The sequence below is a fragment of the Elephas maximus genome, chromosome 1, assembly GCF_024166365.1.
Source record: "Elephas maximus indicus isolate mEleMax1 chromosome 1, mEleMax1 primary haplotype, whole genome shotgun sequence".
Lineage (NCBI taxonomy): Eukaryota > Metazoa > Chordata > Mammalia > Proboscidea > Elephantidae > Elephas > Elephas maximus.
Genome location: NC_064819.1, coordinates 153,609,620 through 153,632,187, shown reverse-complemented (window position 1 = coordinate 153,632,187; position 22,568 = coordinate 153,609,620). Strand labels below are relative to the sequence as shown.

Sequence of the window (22,568 nt, the reverse complement as noted above, 5' to 3'; positions counted from 1 at the left end):
TTTTTTAAACTGAGAGAGAGGATGATGGTTTTGGCTGCAGAATGGGGTAGATGTTGACGGGGGAGAGAAGTGGAGAGCAGGTTTCTGCTTGGTGAGAAGGGAGAGCTGGCATCCTGGTTCCGGCCTGTGGCATCTCTCATTCAGCCCTCCGTCTCGCTGGTGCAAACAGCACACAAGGAAGCATATTAAGGTTATGTTCACCATCCAGATACCACAGCTTCCCCTCACTCTTTGTCTTTCCCTGGGGCCAGAGGCCCCTCAGTACACTGCAGGGATCATGCATGTCACTAACTGCTAAAGAGCTGGAGTCCCCAGCAGGTCTAACGCTCCCTTGGGTAATACCTAGCAGGGCGGTGCAGCTACAATGCTCAAAACTGTCCTCTGATCCTAGTCCTCCTGCTGTGCTCCAGAGGGGGGAGAAGAGTCAGCATTCTTCTGGGACTGGGTAAAATCAACAGGAGCATATTATGCAACCTGTGACATGGGCCTCAAGTGCCCGGCGTGGCCCCTGGCCTGCTGACTCGTGGCTGACCTTGACTCTTGAGTCTCTACTGAGAACCAGAGTGGCGGGCCAACAGCACCTATACAGCAGCCCCATGGCAAAGAGAGAAATCAGCCCTGGGAAATAACATGTGCCCTTACCTGTGTTTGCAGCTCGCTTAACTGGAGCTGCATGTGGTGGGCTGAATATAACCGGAAGCCATTCTGATAGACGATGCTGATGATTGGCAGGACTCATCATCTTGTCAAGTCGGGCGTTTTGCACTGTTTATGAGAATTCAGGGAATGAAAAACAAGCCAGTGCTGAGAAGTAAAATCCTGGAAGAATAAGTGTGTGTAGAGATGATAAATAAGATGTTAGGCCTTATTGGGCCTATTTGGGCTATAATAACTCACCGAAAGAAAGGAATGTATTTTGGCTTTATCTGACTTTTCAGCCCTGAATCCCTGGGTGGTGCAAACAGTTAACACGCTAAGCTGCTAACAGAAGGGTAGGAGGTTAAGGTCTACTCAGACAGAGGTGCCTGGGAAGAAAGGTCTGGAGATCTACTTCCAAAAAATCAATCATTGAAAACCCTATAGAGTGCATTTCCACTCTGATACAGATGGGATTGTCATGAGTCAGAATCTACTTGACAGCAACTGGTTTTGTGTGTGTGTTTCTTTTGCGGGGTGGTGGGGAACATTTGCGTGCCCAGGAGCCTGTGAGTCGAATGTTCTTCAAGCTCCGCGAGAGAACTGAAGGGTCAGTGGTTGCTTCCAGCCTCCAGGGAGCATGTCTGTGAGCTTGGAACTTACTCTGAAAGTAATAAATGGGTGTGGTAAAGCTATCACTGCAGCTTTCCAAGAACACTTTAGGGGCTCCCCTTTTGTTAGTTAATGGAAAGCCTCCCTTTCTAGAGGCGAAACAAAACGTTTTAGAAAGAAACGTGGTTTTTGAGTTTTTTTTCACATGGAAGAAAGTCTATTGCTGACTATTTTCTTTTCCTTTGACCTCTGAAGAGCAGCTTGAGTTGCAACAGCTCTGCTGTAATTTTATACAGCCTTTTGCTTTGAGGACTTTGAAACTAGCATTGTTGATTTTTTCCTTTTTTCCTGTCAGCCCTCTGTCCTGTTTCCCTAGCATTGTATGTTCGCCGTCTGGATGATTTTAAATACAGTAGCTCTTGGTGCAGAAGCCCGTGTGACTTTCCCCGTGGCCTGAGCTATAGGTATATTTTCTTTCTGAAAATAAGTAAACACAATTGAGAGCAGAAACAGATTGCTTTGTTGTCAGCAGAGGGGGGAACTCCACAAGCCCCAGCAGTGCCGCAACCTCTGCTGTACAAACAAGGCTCTTGCCTGGTGTTGAAACATCCGTGTCTCTAACAGACAGACCTCTGTGTTATTTAGGCTCCATCCAGGATCTGAGTGTCTGTTTGTTATCCACAGAGTATAAAAGGGAAATCAAACATTCTTTCATATCATTATAAGCCCTGTGCAAACACAGCCCCATGGACAAAGCTCTTTCCCGGGATCGTAACAAGGAGCTGTTTGTCCTGGCTCCCGTCTTTAGCAGTTGGAGTCGGGCTGAACTGAGAGTGCTGTAATGTGCCCTGTTGCAATTTTGCTTTCTTGGGCCAAAATTTTACAGGTGTCATGGGGCAGAGTTCACCATGTGGAAGTTGTATCAGAGCACCCATTGGGAGGCTTCAGCAAATGCCACGTCGAGCAGGCTCATAGCAATGAAGTGATCTGACAAAGAAGTTGCACCCAGCCACAGAAAAGTCAAATGATCGTTTAGTATGTTTGCTTTTGTGCATGGGGATTAACTAGTCACAAATGCCAGAATCTGGAGTCACGTCTGCCTGCATCTGATGCTACCAAGGAAAAGCCTTAGCTTAGGATAAAATATCTTCATCATCACTCCATTGAAGAACACAGATTTAACACAGCAGCAATCTGAGCAGCATACAAATGCTAAAGAGGAGTTGCTTTCACCCAGAAATATTTTGAATAGCTAAACCCAGGTCTTCCATCTTTCTGGTCACTCAGGTTCACTCAAGTCCGTTTGTTCAGTCTTGTAGAGCTGTGCTGTCCAATACAGGAGCTGCTAGCCACATGTGGCTGTTGAGCACTTGAAATATGGCCTGTCTGAACGGGAATGTGCTGTGAATGTAAAATGTGCTTTGAATTTTTGAAAATTGAGTCCAAAAAAAAAAGGTAAAATATCTCACAAATAAGTTTTTATATTGATTACATGTTGAAAATATTTGTTAGATATTGGGTTAAGTAAAATATATTTTTAAAATTAATTTTACCTATTTGTACTTATTAAAATAAGGCTACTAGAAAATTTTAAATTACATTTGTGGCTCATATTTTATTGGTATTGGACAGCGCTGTGCTAGAGCTTGAAGGAAGTTTTTAGATTTATAGTGCCATCTGCTGGTCTACCTAGAACCAAAAAAAACCCGTTGCCGTCGAGTTGATTCCAACTCAGAAAAAAAAAAAAAAAAAAAAAACTATCCTATAATACGGAGTAGAACTGCCCCCATAGGGTTTCCAAAGAGCGGCTGGTAGGTTAGAACTGCTGACCTTTTGGTTAGCAGCAAAGCTCTTAACCACTGCACTACCAGGGCTCCAGTCTACCTAAAGCAGACTCTAATGTAAGCAAGAATTAAGCAATCTGAGCTGGGAAACACTTTGTTTCTTGGCCTAGCAGCGCATGATCTTCCTTTTTCCAGAAGCTTCTGAAACATAACCAGAAATGAACCCTTTTAATACCTAGCCTCAGAAGTCGCTGTATCATCAGCAAGAGCCTTGGAAAGAGTAGAGACAAACTGCTGGAAGGCACAGGCCTATGTTCTGTACCTCATGGGTGCTGAGAAGGCCCTAGAGAGCAGCAGCTGGTTCCACTTCTCACCTTCTGCATTAGTGGCTGTTACTTTCGCTCATTTTCAAACATGCTACAGGGTTGTCACCAAGCATTTAACAGAATATAGGAAGGACACAGATCCATCCCAGTAGAGATTATGTTCTCTCTTTGGATAATATGGATTTGCTTTGGTTTGTCAAGAGTTTAAAAGTAGGAATCTTCCTGAGAGTAAATAAAAACTCAAAACATGTTGCCGTCGAGTCGATTCCAACTCATAGTGACCCTATATGACAGAATAGAACAGCCCTATAGCGTTTCCAAGGAGCGCCTTGTGGATTCGAACTGCCAACCTTTTGGTTAGCACCTATAGCTCTTAAGCACTATACCACCAGGGTAAATAGTACCTGCATTTTTATCTGTTGCTATGTAACAAATGATTTCCAAAATTTTAGTGCCTTAAAACAGCAATAATCATTTAACATCTCTCACAGTTTCTATGGATCAGGAATTTGGGGATTACCCATCTGGGCAGTTCTGGCTTGGGATCTCTCATGAAACTGAAGTCACATGTTGACTGGGGCTATAGTCATCTGAAAGTTTGACTGGGGCTGGAGAATCCACTTCCAAAGTAGCTCATTGACATGGCTGGCAAGTTGATGCTGGTTGTTGGCTGGGGGCATCAGTTCCTCTCCACATGAACCTCTCCAAAGGGCTGCATGAGTGTGCTCAAGGCATGGCAGCTGATTTCCCCAGAGTGAACAACCTGAGAGGTCAAAGAGGAAGCTGCAGGCCTTTTATTACCTAGCCTGAGGAGTTACACACCACTACTTCTGCTGCGTTCTGTTGGTCAAGAGACAACAACAGGTACCCCATCTCTTGATAGAGGAATGACAATATCATGTTATAAAAGAGTATGTAAGATGAGATGGCCATTTTTGGAAAACGTAATCTGCCATAATTCCTAACATTCACATAGAACTAGGGATCAAAAAGATTGCCCCATTTTGCACATAACAAAATTGAGACTCAGGTAAAATATATTGCTTGTGGTCTCATGTCTGGTAAGAAGGACCAAAGCCCAGTTCTTCTGACTCCTAGTCCACGCTGGTATGGTCTATTAAAGTTGATCTCCATATAGCTCCTTTATGCTGTTGTAACTAGGAGTCACCTTGATTGCTTTATTTTTCCAACATCTTCAAGGTATGGACTGTTCTCATCATTCACGTCTATAACTTGTAATTTTATTTAGTTGAGGTCCTATGTCTTCTGGAAGTAAGTTTCAAGTAAATATAGGGCCAGACTCCTTGTTATTAAATTGCTACAGCAATGAAAAATTTCTCATTTTTCAGTATTTTCCATACCATTTGCTTCAAAGATCTCAAGAATGATAATGCATTGTGATATGTGTATTCATGTTTTGTTTGATTATCCAAAGATTACATCTTATTTATGTTTGAAAGTCATAATCAATGCTTGCCTTCAGTGGTTTCCGTATTACTTGGTCTTCTTTTAAAAAAAAGAGGTTTTAGCATTTTTTGATGTTCCAGCTGCCAGAATTGAAACTATAACCCAGCTGTCATAGTCATAGCCTGTTATTCTTGGTTTCAGGTCAAACTTCCTTTTCCTGTAGATCAAATCACAGATCTTCCAAGGAACGACTTCCAGATGATGATTAAGATGCACAAGCTAACCTCAGAACAGTTAGAGTTCATTCACGATGTCCGACGGCGCAGCAAGAACCGCATCGCGGCCCAGCGCTGCCGAAAGAGGAAACTGGACTGTATTCAGAATTTAGAATGTGAAATCCGTAAACTGGTGAGTTGACTGGCCTGTTGCAGCCTGCAACCTGAAGTGACCCGGTCTGATGTAAAGTTACTGTAGTGAAGGCTATAGACGTAGAAAGAAGGGTCACCCTTCGGGGAAGTTTGGGTTTCTTTTTAAACAACTTTCTCAACAGCAATAGTTACTTTATGTCTGCAATGTGTGTGTGCGTGTGCGGGTGTGTAATAGCGTGTCAATATTTTCTACTTTTCAGCCATACATGTAGAAGCACTCTTTTTTTTTAATTTTCCGTTTTTATATGTAATAATAGGTAACCAGGTATGATTGTGTGTATATATGGATCAGGCATCATTCTGAAATGTTTTTGTGGGTCATCACATTTAATCTCTGCATCAACCTTATGAGTTAGGTACCATTTTATTCCCCTTTACAGAGGAGGAAACTACAGTGCACAGAGGTTAGTAATTTCCCAGTATGTGGTAGAGCTTGAATACAAACCCAGTTGTTTGATTCCAAATCCTGTATTTTCACAACTGCTTTCTCCTGCCTTTCAGCAGAAGAGTGTAGTGGAGAGACTGGACACCTTATTACTGCCAGGCAGGTGTCCAGCCACATGATCTTCTAAAGCCCTTTGCAACCCCAGGGTCCTTGATTTTGCAACTCTGTCTCAAAGTGGCTTTCGCCTCTTACTGTGTCTGAGGGTGTTTTGTCTCAGGGAACAAGCTCCCAGCTCCCAAACTCCTTCATATTGGGGACTCTTCACCATGATAAGTGGCCTTGAGCTGCAGGAAGTAAACCCAGGCAGGATTTATAGGCAGTAAATCCAGGCTCCACACAGTAGAGTTGAAGGTAACCAACCGCCAAAACCTCATTCAGCTCGAACTTTCTGCTGGCCAAATACTGGAAAGTCACCTCAGGTGCCATGTCTGTGTCAGGGTGAAGAAGAGAAAGACCACATAACACGGTTATAATCTAAACCTGGGTTCTCAGACTGTTTGCAGCAATTCTTTGCTCCATGGTAAGCCACTATCCCAATTAGAACCTAAGAGCAAGGATTAAAAAAAAAAACCAGTGCCGTCGAGTCAATTCTGACTCATAGCGACCCTTAGATGTTTGAAAAGCACAAGAAAATGGTGCACATTATCAAGGTAGTCCTGGACCTTGGGGTCTTTATTAAAAAAAAAATTTTTTTTTTTTGACACCAACCAAGCAGAGAAAAATCTGCCCATGTTCAGTGGCTCCCATTACCTGCAAAATACAACCCAAGCTCTTTAACGAGACATATCATGGCCTCCCCTCCATGATTCAGTCTGTAGCTCCCCTCCAGCGTCACCTTCTCCTTCGCTCCCCTAACAGAGTCAAGCTGTCGGAAACAGCAGCCCTATCTCCTGCTGTTTCATACTCTGTGAAGTATGCACAAGCCTATGTTGTTTCCTCCATCTTTTTCTCTCCCAACTACCTCCTTTGAGAGTCAGCTCAAGTATCACCTCTCCAGGTAGCCTACCTTCCCTAAGTCCCTGGGTTTGGCTGAGCACCTGCCCTTGAAACCCTGTCCTGACCTCTGGCTTAGTGCTTATCATATTCCCACTGCAGACAAGTCGATTTCGACTAATAGCAGCCCTGTAGGACAGAGTAGAACTGCCCCATAGGGTTTGCTAGGCTGTAATCTTTACAGAAACAAATCACCAGGCCTTTTCTCCCTCAGAGCGACTAGTAGGTTCAAACCGCTGACGTTTTGGTTAGCAGCTGAGTGCTTAACCACTGTACCACCAGGGCTCCTTACTCTTGAATTATCTGTTTATGTGTTTGCTTCCCTCCTACCCCCATCCTTAAACTGTAGGTTCCTCGAAGACAACAACAGCGTCTTGATCGTCTCTGAAAATCCAATATCCATTGTAGACTCTCAGGAAATATCTGTTGCCCTAAAACTTACTGGAGATTGTGACTATTTTGGTGATGGGGTTATGAATTTCTTTTCTTCTTCCAAATTTGTCTTTAATTTTGTTTTCACAACAACAAATTAACATAAGCTTCATAAGGAAGTAACACATTCCTCCTGGTGGGGTTGGGTCTTCTGAGAACCTGCTGCGCTTGGGTAGGAAACCAGGCAAGGCTGAGCCAAGCGCCAGGGAGAATCTTCAGGGTCTTAACACACGTCTAGTGGGTTTGGTTTTTTTAGTGATAATTACTGCCCTGGGCTCCTCTTTAGGTGGTAGAATAACTCTAGTTGCTGGTATTTTCTACAGAAATAGAAAACACTGTTGTACATGGCACCCAGTTGCTTTCCCCCTAGAAAGTAGCCCTGGACATTTTACAGATGAGTAGGCATGGAGGGGTTGGTGCATTGGCCAAGGTGATAGGGCAGCATTGAGTCCGGCATTCCTCTCCTGGTGCTGAGGGGTGTTGCCCCCCACTTTGCAGATTGCCAGGTTACAGTTAGAGAAGTCCAGAGTGCATAGCCACATGTGTAAGATTTTTTCCCAAGGAGACACCTAGCAGGGTGCTGTGTACACACTCCTGGTCTGAGTGGCAGGGACGGTGCTGGCAGGCGAGGGCAGCTTCCACCTCCACCAGGCAGGGTCCACGCCCGGCACAGAGTCCTCAGGTTCCCACCCTAATAGCCCACAGGGCCCTGCCCTGCACAGCCCACAGAGTCCAGCTTCGCACAGCCCGCAGGATCCCACTGCACACAACCCACAGTGTGCCACCCTAACAGCCTACAGGGTCTCACTCCACACAGACCACAGAGTCCTGCCCCGCACAGCCCACAGGGTCTTGCCTGGGACAGTCCTCAGAGTCACACTCTGCACAGTTTGTAGGGCCCCACCCTGCAGAGCCAGTAGGGTACTAACTCCCCACTCCCACTCCGTCTCCTGCACGCCACTCAGCCTTTGCAAACTCGCATAATGTATTTCTCTCAAGTTGCACTTGTACATCTGTTTATTTTTCATTTTTAAAACATGTTTTCTTGATCAATTTATAAATATTTTAGCAGGTGCCCTTTCCTGTGTAAATCTCTCTCTCAGACACACATGCCCACATCGCCTGCCAGATTGTATTTGCGTCACTGCACGTGCAGCTCCTGTGTGGGAGACCCAGCCTTTCTGCATGTCTGTGTACTTGCTCCTCTCTCCCATCCTGTCCTTGCCCCTCCTGCCCACCCTTGCTCACGCTGCTTCAGATGTCCAGTTTCTCCGTCCATTTCATTGCATGGAACCTGCCCACCTCCTCACTTGACTCAAATATGGATGGTATGAACTGGCCTTGGCTCAGCATTTCCTTTGGTCTACTTATCAAAACCTTATTTAGTCTCCTCTCTGGTGGCTAAATTCATCTCAGGGATGGGGTGATGAGTTTTAGTAACACAAGGACATGTGGGATTTAAGAGAGAAAAAGTCTTACACCTCAGGTTAGTATACGGGCTTAGCCTCCACACCTCTGCCTGCCCTTCCTATATCCAGAGAGAATCAGTGCGCAGGACTTGACTGTCCTAAACAGAATCCACTGCGTCCAGTCTGCTCTGCTACAAAGGTGGAAAGAGTCTGCTGGTGTTGACTCAAACCCTATGATATTGATAATGGTGAATTAGTGTTGACTCTTAAAAATGGCAACCTATCAGAGAGGTTTCAACTACAGGGTTTGGGACCAAGAGGTTTCCAGTTGATTCTCTATAAGCCCCAAATTCCAGGAAACCAGAATGTGAACACTCTGTAGTTTTTTGCTCAGTGATGGATTTGCTGATCACTTTTCCAGGCCTGAGGGGGAGGGATGAAGAGATGCCATGAGGAAGGTGTCAAGGTCAGCAGCGCATTCAGGTGGGCTACTCAGATGTGAGACTTGGCAGAAGGATGTATCCAGGCTTCATGGGTATATATGTGTGTGTGTGTGCATGTGTATATATATACATATATGTATATATGTATACCAAACTCATTGCCTCCAAATCTATTCTGACTCTATAGGACAGAGTGGAACTGCCCCATCGGGTTTCCAAGGAGCGATTGGTGGTTTTGAACTGCTGACCTTTTGGTTAGAAGCCGAGCTCTTAACCACTGCACCACCAGGGCTCTGATATATATATATATATATATATTCTTTTTTTTTTTTTTAATTTCTAAGTCCTGACCTCGTCATTCATGAGTTACATTACAATGTAGGATGCAGAAACAAATGTTAGAAAAGCCCCCAGAAATGAGATTTTGGGCCCTCCAGTTCAGTCCTGATCAATCCTTCTCTTTTCTCTGTTGTCCAGGTGTGTGAGAAAGAAAAACTGTTGTCAGAGAGGAATCAACTGAAAGCATGCATGGGGGAACTATTAGACAACTTCTCCTGCCTTTCCCAGGAAGTCTGCCGAGATATCCAGAGCCCCGAGCAGATCCAGGCCCTGCACCGGTATTGCCCTGTCCTGAGACCAGTGGATCTCCCCACTGCCTCCAGTATTAACCCTGCGCCCTTAGGCGTTGAGCAGAACCTTGCAGCCTCCCAGTGTGCTATGGGGGAAAACGTGGCCTGCTGCTTGGAGCAGGGCGCAGCGCCCCCTGGTGTCCCCTGGGTACCCAGCAATGCCTCAGAGAATTGTACCTCTGGGAGGAGGCTGGAAGGCCCTGAACCAGGGACCTTCTCAGAGAGAGGTCCTCCTCTTGAACCTAGGAGCCAAACGGTGACCGTGGACTTCTGCCAGGAAATGACTGATAAATGTACAACTGATGAACAGCCCAGAAAAGACTATACCTAGTGACTCGACCTGCCTCCCCAGCTCTCACGCCTCTCCCATCCAAGTGTTCCTCCATCAGCCTGGGCGCTGTTCATCTGTTGTCCCGAAGAACGAAGAACCATTTGGTGCACACTACAGCAGTCTTAGCAGCAATACTGTTTCTAAGTATTCCCTCCTCTCTTCAAGCAGGAGTGGTTTATAGTTACCTTTACAATGGTGCTACCCCTTGCTCAGGCAAGGAAAGACAGCAGTGGCCACACTGTCTGTCTGTGGGTTAATTTCAGTCTTAACAGGGATAGACTATAACACCTCTAGGACCCAACCACGGATTTTTTTCTCAGTGGCCCATGTCACAAACCCTATCTCAGGAATTTCTTCTGAATGTTCAATTTTTTTCATTGAAGACAGCTTCTATACACATCAAAGTTTTATAGCTAGACTGTACATATTATATATAATATATATAAAATATATATATATATCTCCATATGCAAAAGTCCTGCATGCCTCCGTTTTCTCATCCTAAAACTGGAAACTTCATTTCTCATTTATGAACAGGTTCCAACATTCCTCTTCTTTTGTATTTGATGCTAGAACTAGCTTGGGAACTGTTAACATGGTCATTTTTTCTTGCTTCCCAGTTCAATTTCAATTTGTACTTATTTATGGACAAAATTCAATGTTGGAAACATTTTGGGGGGGCAGAGTTTTATTTCAGAACTTTTTTGTTTGGTTTGGTTTGGTTTAGGCACCACCACATGGTGTCCGTCATTTGTGCATTGTGGGTTGGGTTTTTTTGTTTGTTTTCTTGCAGATACTGTACAGTAATGGTCAACTTTGCCACTTGCACTGAGTTTTGGGTCAAACCTATTTTCTTAAATGAAGTTGTGACTTCAGTATAACTCAAGTATACTGTATACTCTTTGCTTTTAGTTAAAAAGTAAAACTTTTTTAGCTAATTAAAAAGCACTCAGGTGATAATTATGTAGGAAAAAACAATCTTGCCAAATAACGAATTCATCCTAGGATGTGTAGACAATAATCTGCTTGAATATTTTTATATTTCACCTCCTCCCCACCTTTCCCTAAGAAAGTTGAAATGCAGACAAGGTCAGCGTTGATGCTAGATGCTCAGATTCCTAAGTGGGGAGAGAATTTGGACATCTCACTCAAAAATGCATCAACAGAGCAGGAATCCGTGATTTTATACCAGAACTCAGCAGGCATTGGCTTCTAGAAATCAAGTTAGAACTATTTTCTCACCCAGGGAGTAAGGCCCATTCATGTCAACACTTCATCAGGCCACTGCTTGCTCTTGGAAGTGTTGTGCAGTAGGACTTATCTTGAATGACTTAACTGACCAGCCACCCAACTTCCCTGCCCAGGATCAACCTCCCAGAACATCTCGCCTTAGGGATTTGAATCGAGGTTCCTCAGGTCCTGCCTTTAAGTGGTGGTCATAGGTTGGTAGAGCTCACCCAGAGTAGGAAAGAGTAGGACAGATGCAACCCTGAGGTCTGTCCCTGACACATGCAAAAGCATTTCTTTCTCCCTTCCTTCTCCACATGTTTTGAGTTGAATTCTGCGATTTCTCCCCTGGTTTCTTGTCTGAAGGCAGATTTCATCCTGAGGCTTTGGGCAGGAGCCTTCCTACCCCCTTCCCTACATACACTCACCCTACCTTCAGCTGTTGGTGATTTTCTTCTCTTGCTGTAGTACTGGTTGGCTTGCAACCCAGCAAGAGCAGCTTCCCTTGGCCCCCCGGGCGTGTTTACAGGAAGGTGTGTCCCGGGATTCTGCAGCAGGGAATGAGGAAGAATCAGCTCCCTTCCTGCACTGGTCCGTCTGGCTGCGCAGCCCACGGGCCCCTGCAGCCTGGCTGTGCAGGAGAGTCTTGAACGGTTTGATGTGGGGATGGGGTGGTGGGTAGTGGGGATTAGATGGTTGACTTTGTTTCTTTATTTGTGCCATTGTTTGGGCAATATTAAAGCTGCATGTAAAAAAGGGGGAAATTAGTACATGATGTAGGCAAAAAGTGAAATCATAGTAACATATGTTTTAGTATTCTTAACTTTTTTCTATACAAAATATTAGAGCTAAATGTTTAAATAGGTATGAATGCCAGAAATTTGTTGGTTCATACGGTAGGATTTTTTTTAAAAAAAAAACGGCTTTTCTTTGAAAACGATTCCACTTTTAAAATCTGCCTCTGGGTTTTCGTTTTTTCTCATGGATGGATGGATGTATGTGTGTGTGTGCTTGCCTGAAACAGATTTTGATAAAGCTCTGTGTTCAAGATAACGTTTTTATTACAGTTGTTGGAATGTCTTGGCCTAGTACAACAGTTCTGGGCTTCACCATAAGGTTTGCCTTTGTGGAAAACTGGTGACAGCTAGAATTTAAAATTCAATGTGAATCACATGATACTTCATAGGCATGTGTTATGGTGGAGGAGTCAGCCAACAGTATTTTGTTTTTTAACTATTTTGTTGCCTTTTGTAAGCGACCTCTGCTCTCCTTCTTTAAAGAGGAATGTTTTCTGTTCACATACTAACCAGGTCCAAACCAGCTTCTTGGCCATGATTTACCCTGGTAACAAGTCGTGCAACTGGTAGTCTTGACCACATTCCGTCCGTTTCCTCTAGTTTCTGTTGTTCAGTATGCACACACCTTGTGCTGCTGTGATTTCCGAGCGGGGAGGGACCTCTTTATTTCTCTCCACCCTAACGCAGCCCACATCCTCCTCCTACCAACCCTTGCTTTTCTTCCTCATCCCCAACCACACCCCTGCCGTGAGAACTGGTTAAAAACACCGCTCTAAAAACTGTCTTTCGAGTTCTTAGAGGTTTTTTAAAAGTTATTATTTCATTCATTATCTGCCATGAACAGTGACTGGCTTTGTGCAATTGCTTATGTGACATGTCTGTGTCTTTTACCACTTGGAACCATGTGCTTGTCAGAATTATCTCCAGGCTGATTCAAAGGGATGACTAGCTGGGGACCAGGATCCAAATTGCCTCAAGTAGAATTTAAAAACCCAGTCTGTCTCCTTTCCCTGAGATCCCTTAGTCAACCCCATGTCTTTTATGAAAAGGAAAAGCAGGTTAACAGCAAAGAATATTTGCACAGGACAGTGACATTTAGTTGTGTTTTTAAGGGTCCTTCTATTCAAAATGGAGCCCTGGTGGCCCAGCGGTTAAGAGCTACCTCTGCTAACCCAAAGGTCGGCAGTTCAAATCCACCAGCTGCTCCTCAGAAACCCTGTGGGGCGTTCTGCTCTGTCCTATAGGGCTGCTATGAGTCAGAATCGACTCAACAGCAATGAGTCTTTTTTTATTTTCCATGCAAAATAGAGGACCCTCTAACCCTGGACTTCTTAGGGGGATCCCAGTGACAGAGAGACAGTGGAGGTGGCTCTGTGATTAGTTAACATCCCACCTGAATGTCGTCCTCCCCTTGGATCTGCCTTTGGTCTACTCCTGTGTCCAGACAACCTCACTTCATTCAGGTCTGTCAGGCTTTGGGCAGGTGAGTACTTTGCTGTCTGTGTTTGTTTCTCTGCGTTATCTGGGGGTGCCTTGAATAAAATCAAACTTCATACTGATTCTGGAACAAAATAGTTGCAAAGAGGCAAAAAAAAAAAAAAAAAAAGGCTGACAAAGTGACTAGGCCTTCCTGCTACTTCTCCTCCGGGTTCCCTAACAAACAGTGACTCAGGCGTCAGAGGTGATGCTGCAGAATAAAATGGTATTTTGTTTAATTTACAAGTAATTTATTAACTGTCTTTCTAAAGGTATGCTGCTTTTAAGATGGACTATAATTTTGGATTTAATCCTTGTATTGCTTTTCCAAGGAAGTAAAAAAAAAAAAAAATGGGTAGTGAATATGTATTCCAGTTGCCACTTCTCCTTGAAAAGGGGAGCGGGGGCTAGCTAGAAGACTTGCATGAGAGCGGCCGAAAGGTAAGCTCGCATAATGTGAAGTTCGGTGCTGTCGTCAAGAGGCCTAAACCTACACATTCTTTTTGAATACTTTATAATTGCCATTAAAAAAGAAGAAGAAACAAAACAAGTCTTGAAAATTATAAACCTTTTAAGAAACTGCAAAGACGTGCCCCTAGAAGCTACTTCACAGCCTACGGAGTGACGTAATCCTCGCAACATAAGTAAAAGCCTGCGAAACATTTTCAAATCCCTATTTGGCTACTTATCTCTATAGATTACATCCCATTTGAACTTTGGAACTGTTTAATAAATAACTTCAAACTGCTTCACTATTGCTAGAGTTTAGGAGATTCTTAGGTCTGCGAGGGAGCAAGAGTCAAGTTTTGTTTTCAAATCATTGTAAATAGACTAAGGGATGAGATTTTTGTTTTCAAGAATAAAGCTGTTCATTGTATTGTGAGTTAGTGTTTCTTTCCAAAACGGAGGATTCTGTTGTAGGTTCAATTTCTGGCAAGTCAGTCCACAATACAATGCCCTGTGTGGAGTTAGTATTCTTACAGGAAGTCTGTGTGAGTAGAGGCACTCTGTGGACAAGGTGTATGTTTATAATACTGCCCGAGCCATCTCCTGACCCAGGCGTCAAACATTGATGCTGTAGAATGGAATATATTTGTACCCACCTGGTGTGTGCAAATAGTATTTGTATATAGAAAAGACTATTGTGGCAGATTGAGGATAAATTATTCAGCCGACGGTGCAAAAATATTACTTGCAAAGAAAAATAAGTGTATAGTATTTTCCTACACTCCACCCTGGTAGATAATATTTATATCAAATGAGTATTAGTGCATTTTAATTGTAATATGAAAATGATGCTGCCGTTTTGTGAACACCCACTTGGTTGCAGAGGCCAACTTTGGTAGCTTTGATTTAATGTTGTGACATGGTGTATGCATTTCGCTATCAAGCAGTGGAGAAACAACTCTGACTTTCATTTTCATTCCAGTTTATTGACCTCAGATGAAACAGTGGCCCTTCTTAGAAGCAGAAGTGCACCAAGACCATTCATTTCAGGTAGACTCACATTCAGTGCCAAATGCTCCCTTGGGGACAATGGGACATGTATATCAGGAAAGAGTGAAGGGACTTGGACAAAGAGGGTTTTTCCCACAGATTGATGCTAAGTCTACCAAAACATGTCTGGAGGCCAACAGGCGACCTCCTCTTGAGTCCTAACAGAATGCATTTCGCAGGAGAGAGCCCATTTGCGCTCTGACATAAAAGCCCTGCCACCTCTAGCACATGGTCAGGAAGATTCCAGATGCATTCGGGAGTTTTGGGTGCTTGTAGACACAGTGAGCCATTCAAGGCAAGCACCACCTTTGCTTTTGAGGCCAGGAGAGCCAATGAAAATTTGTTCCAGAACCAGTCGGATGCAAGTGCACCTCTAATATATGCCTTACAAACTCCAGAGGCCATATTCAAAACAGGGTCTTCTCAGTGTATGCAAGGGGCTGCAGCCCCTCTTCTCTTCCTCCCCAGGTTGAACAATACGGACAGTTTTCACACATATCTACCTGTATAACCCTCTGTACCTCTCATAACTGGTCAACGACTGTAACAGGTTACATCAGGTGTTTTTCTACATACTTTTTACACAGATTCTATGCGATTAATGTAACTTAATTCAATGCATCATTTTATTGTACTAGTTCTTAGGCTTATTGTTTTTTTTCTAAGTGATTGTGGTTTTTCTTGTGGTTTTTATTGTAAAAATGAAATGGCTGTTGATGCTTATTCTCTGTAACTAAGAATTTTTACCTTTTTGGACAAAAAAAGCATTGCTATGAACTAATGAATTGAAACTTCATTTACTCATTGTAAATACACTATTGTGCAAAAAAAAAATTTCACTCAATTGAATTGCTAGTGTTAACTGAATTTTGTCTAGACACCATTTCTGTTGAGGAAATAAAGACAGGTCATTATGCACTGTAAACTGATTTTCTCTGCTGGTGATCCCTGTGTTACGAATTTCAGAGCTGGAAGCCTCAGGGAATCTTTTCTCCCAGAGAGGCAATTTCTCTTCCTCTAGTTTGGACCTCTGTCTGCTACCTGGTTCATCTGATTAGAAGTCTTAAAAATTTGATAATGCTAATGTACTTCCTAAACTCTGAATTTCAAAATTCCGTAGTGCCTATTGAAAGTAGATACAAAGCATTAAACCCCAGGTTTAATATCTACTGGGTGAGATATTATAGTGTGGCTAAGCAAGGTGTTACCATTGGGGGACACTGGGTGGAGGGTATTGTTTGCATGTAAAGCTACAATTATCTCAAAAAAACTAAAAGTAAAAAGAGGGGGTAAGGCATTAAATCAACAAGATACAATGAGTTATAGGGAAAAGTGCTTAGGATTGTGATTAGGGAGTAAATACAGTTAAACCACAAAAGCTTATTCAATAATTTGAGTCTTGGATTTTGATGGGACAGGAAAACGAGCTACAGGATGGTGGGCAGGTTCAGTGACCATGAGGAACACTCTGAGTTACTGGAGCTCTGAGGCAAGAGACAAGCCACTGGAAGATAGAGGCAGAGCTCGGGCCCTCTGGCCTGAGCGGTCAGTGAAGCGGGGAGGAATGCCAGTACTAGAAGTCCTTGAGGCAGTGTGCTGCGAGGTCTTGACCTGTGTTTCAGGAATTGCTTGGGTCAGGCCACACCCTCAGCACAACTGAAAAGCTACTGAATTCCTCTCCCTCAGGCCAGTCCACCTGGGCACACTATTGAGCCAAGGAGGGTTTCCAGAGAGCATTTAATGGGATTAGCTAATGTGCACAGTTTTGAAAACATTGCAGTCAAAACATTTTAGGTGTGAGAGGTAAATGACATTCCTTTGCCTCAAGACAGGAAGTTATTAACTTCCTTCCGGGGAAAACAAGTGGGCCATCGTTCCAAAACTTTCTGTAGGAAAACCTCCTTAATTTGGGGGCTAGTAATTTGGAATGGATAGTCATTTGGACCTTCAACTCTGACTTTTGCTCTTGTGGTTTGAAATAGAACAAACCTACCAGCTGTTGTGCCCTGCAGAAGGGACATCTTCAAACTCTGTCTGGCGACACTTTGAAAGCAGCCATTCTCTTTCACACCCTAAGTGAGCTCCTTCCAAGCGATTCATATCTACTTCAGGGCACAGTAAGGGTTTTCAGACTAGCTCCCTCTACTGAGTTCTTGCAGTAGTTTTGGTGTGAGTATTTGGAAATAACTGAGCTGGAAGTCTTTGAGGAGTCCCTGGGTGGTGTAAACAGTTAACACGCCCAGCTGCTAACTGAAATGTTGGCGGTTCAAGTCCTCCAGAGGTGCCTCAGGAAAAAAAGCCTGGCGGTCTACATCCAAAAAATTCAGCCAGTGAAAACTCTTATGGAGAACAGTTCTCCTCTGAAACGCATGGGGTAGCCCTGAGTCAGAATGGACTAGACAACAGCTGTTAACTGGTCCTCTTTGAAACAGTTCTAGAATTTTTCACTCTTCTCCACTCCCCCACCCCCAACAGGACGTTTAACACAAGCATGTGATGGTGGCCAGAGCTGGATGGGTTTCCAGTTCCCCCACTGAGCACCTTGGCCTTGCTGGTCAAAGTGAACAGGATACTTCTTGGTGTCAAAGAATCAAGGCCCAGAGAGTTAACGAATACCACACATCTCATTACTCAAGTGTCTTTCATTTCACTCAAGAATATGACACCTTTGTCCCCACCCACCCAGGGCTCCCACAGATCCTGACACACATCTGCCGTTGGCCTGCCTAGTCAACCAGAAAAAGGCATTGCTGGTTCTCCATGGCTAGTTTCCACTCTTTTCTCTTGAAAACAAGTACATCTCCAAGGCAGTGACCCTCATCATAAAGCAATGGAAGGAAACCTTCAGAGACGCTGACACCAGCAGTCACTGGAAGCATTACACTTTACGCTGGGTCCTCAGCACTTCCTTGTGCTGTGCAGTTGACAACCCTGTAGAGACTTTTCGGGATGAAGGAAATTTAAATTACAAAAAAAAAAACTGCCATACAGGCTTTTGGAAGGGTTTCTCATAAAAACCTGTTGACAAGACATGACAGAACACCAGTGAATAAGGAATAAAGACTGGAGAATTGAAAGCAATGGGAAATCTATTGTCTTTGGCATCTGTACATAAACATATATGTATTCAGCCAACATTGTGCTACATGCTGGCATCCAAAACTAAAAATTCACCAGTCTTATCCTTAAAGCTTTCACAAGCTAGTAGGGCGGACAGATGTACAAAGAAATCATTGCCCAGCATCCGATGACTGTTATGGACTTGAGAAGAAAGCTTCCTAGAAGGAGTGTTGGCCTCGTAGTAGCTAAATCTTGGTTCGAATTCCAGCTCTAAGAAAGCCCTTTTCTTAATCTCTTTGAGCCTCAATGACCGATCTCTAAAATGAGGGTGAGCAATAATAACTTTACACAGCACTACAAGGAATAGAAAATGTATCTTGAGCACCTGGAATATTGTATGCCCCTTAGAATGGCACTTGTTACTGTAAGCACAGGGCGGGTACAGAAAAAGACATGATGGATGAAGAGTTGGCTGAGGGAGGAGATGCTGAAACTACCTCCATAAAAAATAATGAATCCACAAAAGGTAGGCTCAGGGGGATGGAGGTTGTGCAGCAATCCACTGCTATGTGGGCAACGACAGGAGTGAGAGAGCTGTCAACAGTTGTGTTAGGGAATGCGAAGCAGGGGACGAGGTCAGAGAAATGCGGGCCAGAGCATGAAAGCTTTATGTGCTAGGCTAAGGCATTTGAATTTTATCGCACAGGACATAAGTGATGCAGTTTTGTAGCTTTGTACCAAGTTGATACTTCTAATAACTTGAAGCCGTTATTACATGGTGTGTGGCCTAAGAGACAGTCTGGCCATAGGATGGAGGATAGAGGAGGTAAGTGGCTCCCTTTTTGGGAACTGTGCCCATCTTTGTGGTTCTCAGACCCCAGACAGTAACCAACCTGCCAACCAACCTAATAAATTGGCTTATTACTCCACATCACATGGCCTTCCATGTCTCTATAGTCTATACGAAGTGCTAAGCACTTTTTAGATGCACTTCTCATGGTTTGGCATCCCTGGGTGGCACAAATGGGTAATGTGCTTGGCTGATAACTGAAAGGTTAGAGATTCTAATCCACCCGGAGGTGCCTCAGAAGAAAGTTCTAGGGATCTACTTCCAAAAAATCACCTATTGCAAATCCCATCGAGCACAGCTCTACTCTGACACACGTGGGGTCACCATGAGATGGAGTCAACTCGACAGCAACTGGTTCTTCTCAGGGATCACTCAGGATCACTGGGCACACCACAGATAATGAACAATCCCAGTGGAAGGATAAAATAAAATCACGGCATTTATGAGCTACAAATCCAGCCAGCTCGTTCCCAAGAAATGAACTGATGAGAGGCAGAGAATGAAAAGTTCCTCATCGGCCTCTCCTTTGCAGACAAGAAGCATATCTAAGCCCAGGCTGATGGAAAAGCTCCCAGCCTGCTCTGCCCACGGGCAGAGGTCCTGTGCTCAAGGCTCTAATTGCTGCTGTTGCCACTGCAGAGCTGGGCTGCTCTCAAAGTGTCTGCAGGGCTGCTGGGGCTGGGGAGGTGTAAAGAGTTCCCAACCCTTCTCCTCTTCAGGGCAGCAGTAGCTCTTGCCCCTAGATTTTCTCTGATGGTGCACACTTCCTCCCTACCTGAGCATCAAACCTGCCTCAAGCAGGGCAGCCCAGTGGGACAAGAAGAGGCTGATCCCAGTGAGAGAAGGGTCTCCTTCGGAGGTGAGTCCAGCTGGGAGCACACTATACAAACTACAGCCCTTCACCTGGAAGATGTCTATGCAAAGGAACGGTTCTTCCAGCAGTTTGAGCTGACAGAAACCCAACCTTTCTCCTATAGCTACCATGCTCCTCCTGGCTCCAATTTTCTGGCCCCAAACATGCATTATCTTTTCATGATAGATGAAAGTTCCAGAAGCATGTTCTGAAAGAGAAAACCAAAAGAAAAAAAAAGTGACTCAAAAGCTTACAAAAATCAGCCCTGCCCACCCACACGTGACCTTATGTATACCACAAATACAGTGATCCAAACAAACCCTGCTGCAGAAGAAAGTTGTCCCTATATTGCTCGCAAACACGAGGTGTTTCTATAAAAGACCTGAATCCCAACTGCCATCTCTTCCTCGTCCTCCTCCTGTTGTTGTTGTTTTGTCCAAAATCCAGGTCTAAAACTAAAAAGCCAGCCTTTCTGAAGTTCCATCTTAATCCTCTCTATAGTTAGCCAGGCTTTTGGCTTCGTATAATGTGGAAGAGAAAAACTGATCCAAATGTAGAATGTTCAATTTTGTAATAATTGATTCCTGGTCCTAAAAATACAGTAAACTCAGGCTGCTTTTATTTCAGGCTGCTTTGTGCAGAGAGAGCAGGGGGTAACAATGGGATATTGGGTTGAGCTGGACAGGTTTGTGATCAAATTCTAGTTTATTCATTTATTCAATAAATATTAATTTACCCCTGCTATGTCCCAAGGGGAAGCCCTGGTAGTGTAGTTGTAAGGGGAAGCCCTGGTAGTGTAGTTGTTAAGAGCTATGGCTGCTAACCCAGAGATTGGCAGTTCGAATCCACCAGGCACTCCTTGAAAACTCTATAGGGCAGTTCTACTCTGTCCTGTAGGGTCACTATGAGTTGGAATGGACTCAGTGGCAATGGGTTTGGTTTGGTGGTTTATGTCCCAAGGACTGTGCTTCACCACATCCTAATTGTGTAACTTTAGACAAGTCATCTATTTCTTTATCCATAAGGTGGAAATAGTTGGAGGGTGACAGTGAGAAAGCCTATAGCAGTGTTTAGAACATGATTGGGCCCTCAATAAAGTTGATGTCCTTCTCCTCTTCTTTAGATTCTTTGAAAATTGATATACTATTTAAAACTTATCAGCCAAGTTGTTTACTAAATTATAACAATTTATTCTCCAAACACTCAGCTAATAACCCACGTTAATAATGTTCAGGCAGAAAAGACCTTCCCAAATAAGACGAAGAACCTAGAAGTCATGGAGATACTCAGATTTAATATAATATTAAAGACTTAAAGAATGCCATAAACAAGGTTAAGAGACAAGCAGACTTAGAGAAAAAATCTTTCAATTTATATAAAGTCAAGAGGTTAATACCATACAGGAGCTCCTAAGAAAGACTCAGAAGAAAGACAAACATCCCAACAGAAAAAATAGGCAAGGACAATTCATAGTAGAAATAGAGATGGCCAATAAATACATGAACAACCTTAGTAGTAATCATGAAAATGTAAATTAAAACAAAGGGAAAAATTCTTCAGTCCATCAAATTGGGGACAAAAAAGATAATGTCTGGTGTTGGCAAGAGTATGAGGAAACGAGTGCTCATGTGCTGATGAGAGGATAAATTGGTGGCGTCCTTGCTGAGCAAAAATTGGCAGCATCTATCAAAACGTAAAATGTGCATGTCCATTAAAACTCCACTTCTAGGTACCCATCAAAGATATATGTATGAGAATATTCACTGCAACATTGTAGTAGGAAAAAATCAGAAATAGTATAAATGGTCATCAAGAATCTTATGGTTTAGCTAGCAAGCGGCCATCTAAGATGCATCAATTAGTCTCAACCCACCTGTGGCAAAGGAGAATGAAGAATACCAAAGACACAAGGTAATTATGAGCCAAGAGACAGAAAGGGCCACATAAACCAGAGACGACATCAGCCTCGGACCAGAAGAACTAGTTGGTGCCTGGCTACAACCGATAAATGCCCTGACAGGGAACACAACAAAGAACCCCAGGATGGCAGTGGGATGCAGAACCCAAATTCTTGTAAAAAGACCAGATTTAGTGGTCCGACTGGGACTAGAATGACCCCGGAGGTCATGGACCCCAGACTTTCTGTTAGCCCAAGACAGGAACCATTCCTAAAGCTAACTCTTCAGACTGGGATTGGACTGGACTATGGGATAGACAATGATACTGGTGAAGAATGAGCTTCTTGGATGGAGTAGACACATGAGACTATGTTGGCATCTCCTGTCTGAAGGGGAGATGAGAGGGTAGAGAGGGTCAGAAGCTGGATGAATAGACACGAAAAGAGAGAGTGGAGGGAAGGAGTATGCTGTCTCATTAGGGGGAGAGCAATTAGGAGTATATAGCAAGGTGTTTATAATTAATTTTTGTATGAGAGTCCAACTCGATTTGTAAACTTTCACTGAAAACACAATAAAAATTAAAAAAAAGAATCTTAGGGTTTATCCATACCATGAAAAATTATGGAGCTAATATAAAGAATGAGGCCACTCCATGGGTGCTAACATAGAAAGATCATTATAAGGAGACATAAGTGAGAAGAAGCAAATTGCAGAGACATTTCTATAGTGTGGTCATAGATATATTTTTTAAAAAACAAACAATAAATATGTGTGGACATACATTTGATCGCAAAGTGTTATGGATTGAATTGTGTCCCCCCCAAAAAAGTGTGTCAAACTTGTCTAGTCCATGATTCCCAGCATTGTGTGATTGTCCACCATTTTGTCATCTGATGAGATTTTCCTATGTGTTGTACATCCTACTTCTGTGATGTTAATGAGGTAGGATTAGTGGCAGTTATGTTAATGACAAAAAAAAAAAACATTGCCATCGAGTCAATTCCAACTCATAGTGACCCTATAGGACAGAGTAGA

General features: G+C 43.5%; 1 protein-coding gene across 7 annotated transcripts in view; it reads left to right on the top strand.

The window, feature by feature from the left end:
* BACH2 (BTB domain and CNC homolog 2) overlaps window positions 1-15,722 on the top strand; it is a 413,769-nt gene extending 398,047 nt beyond the window's left edge. For all 7 annotated transcript variants that reach the window (XM_049897348.1, XM_049897383.1, XM_049897374.1 and 4 more), the window contains 2 exons: window positions 4,967-5,173; window positions 9,393-15,722. In XM_049897348.1, the coding sequence (XP_049753305.1) occupies window positions 4,967-5,173; window positions 9,393-9,875 (690 nt within the window). In that variant the 3' untranslated portion in view covers window positions 9,876-15,722. The remainder of the gene's footprint in view (window positions 1-4,966; window positions 5,174-9,392) is intronic.
* Window positions 15,723-22,568: the final 6,846 nt, after the last annotated feature.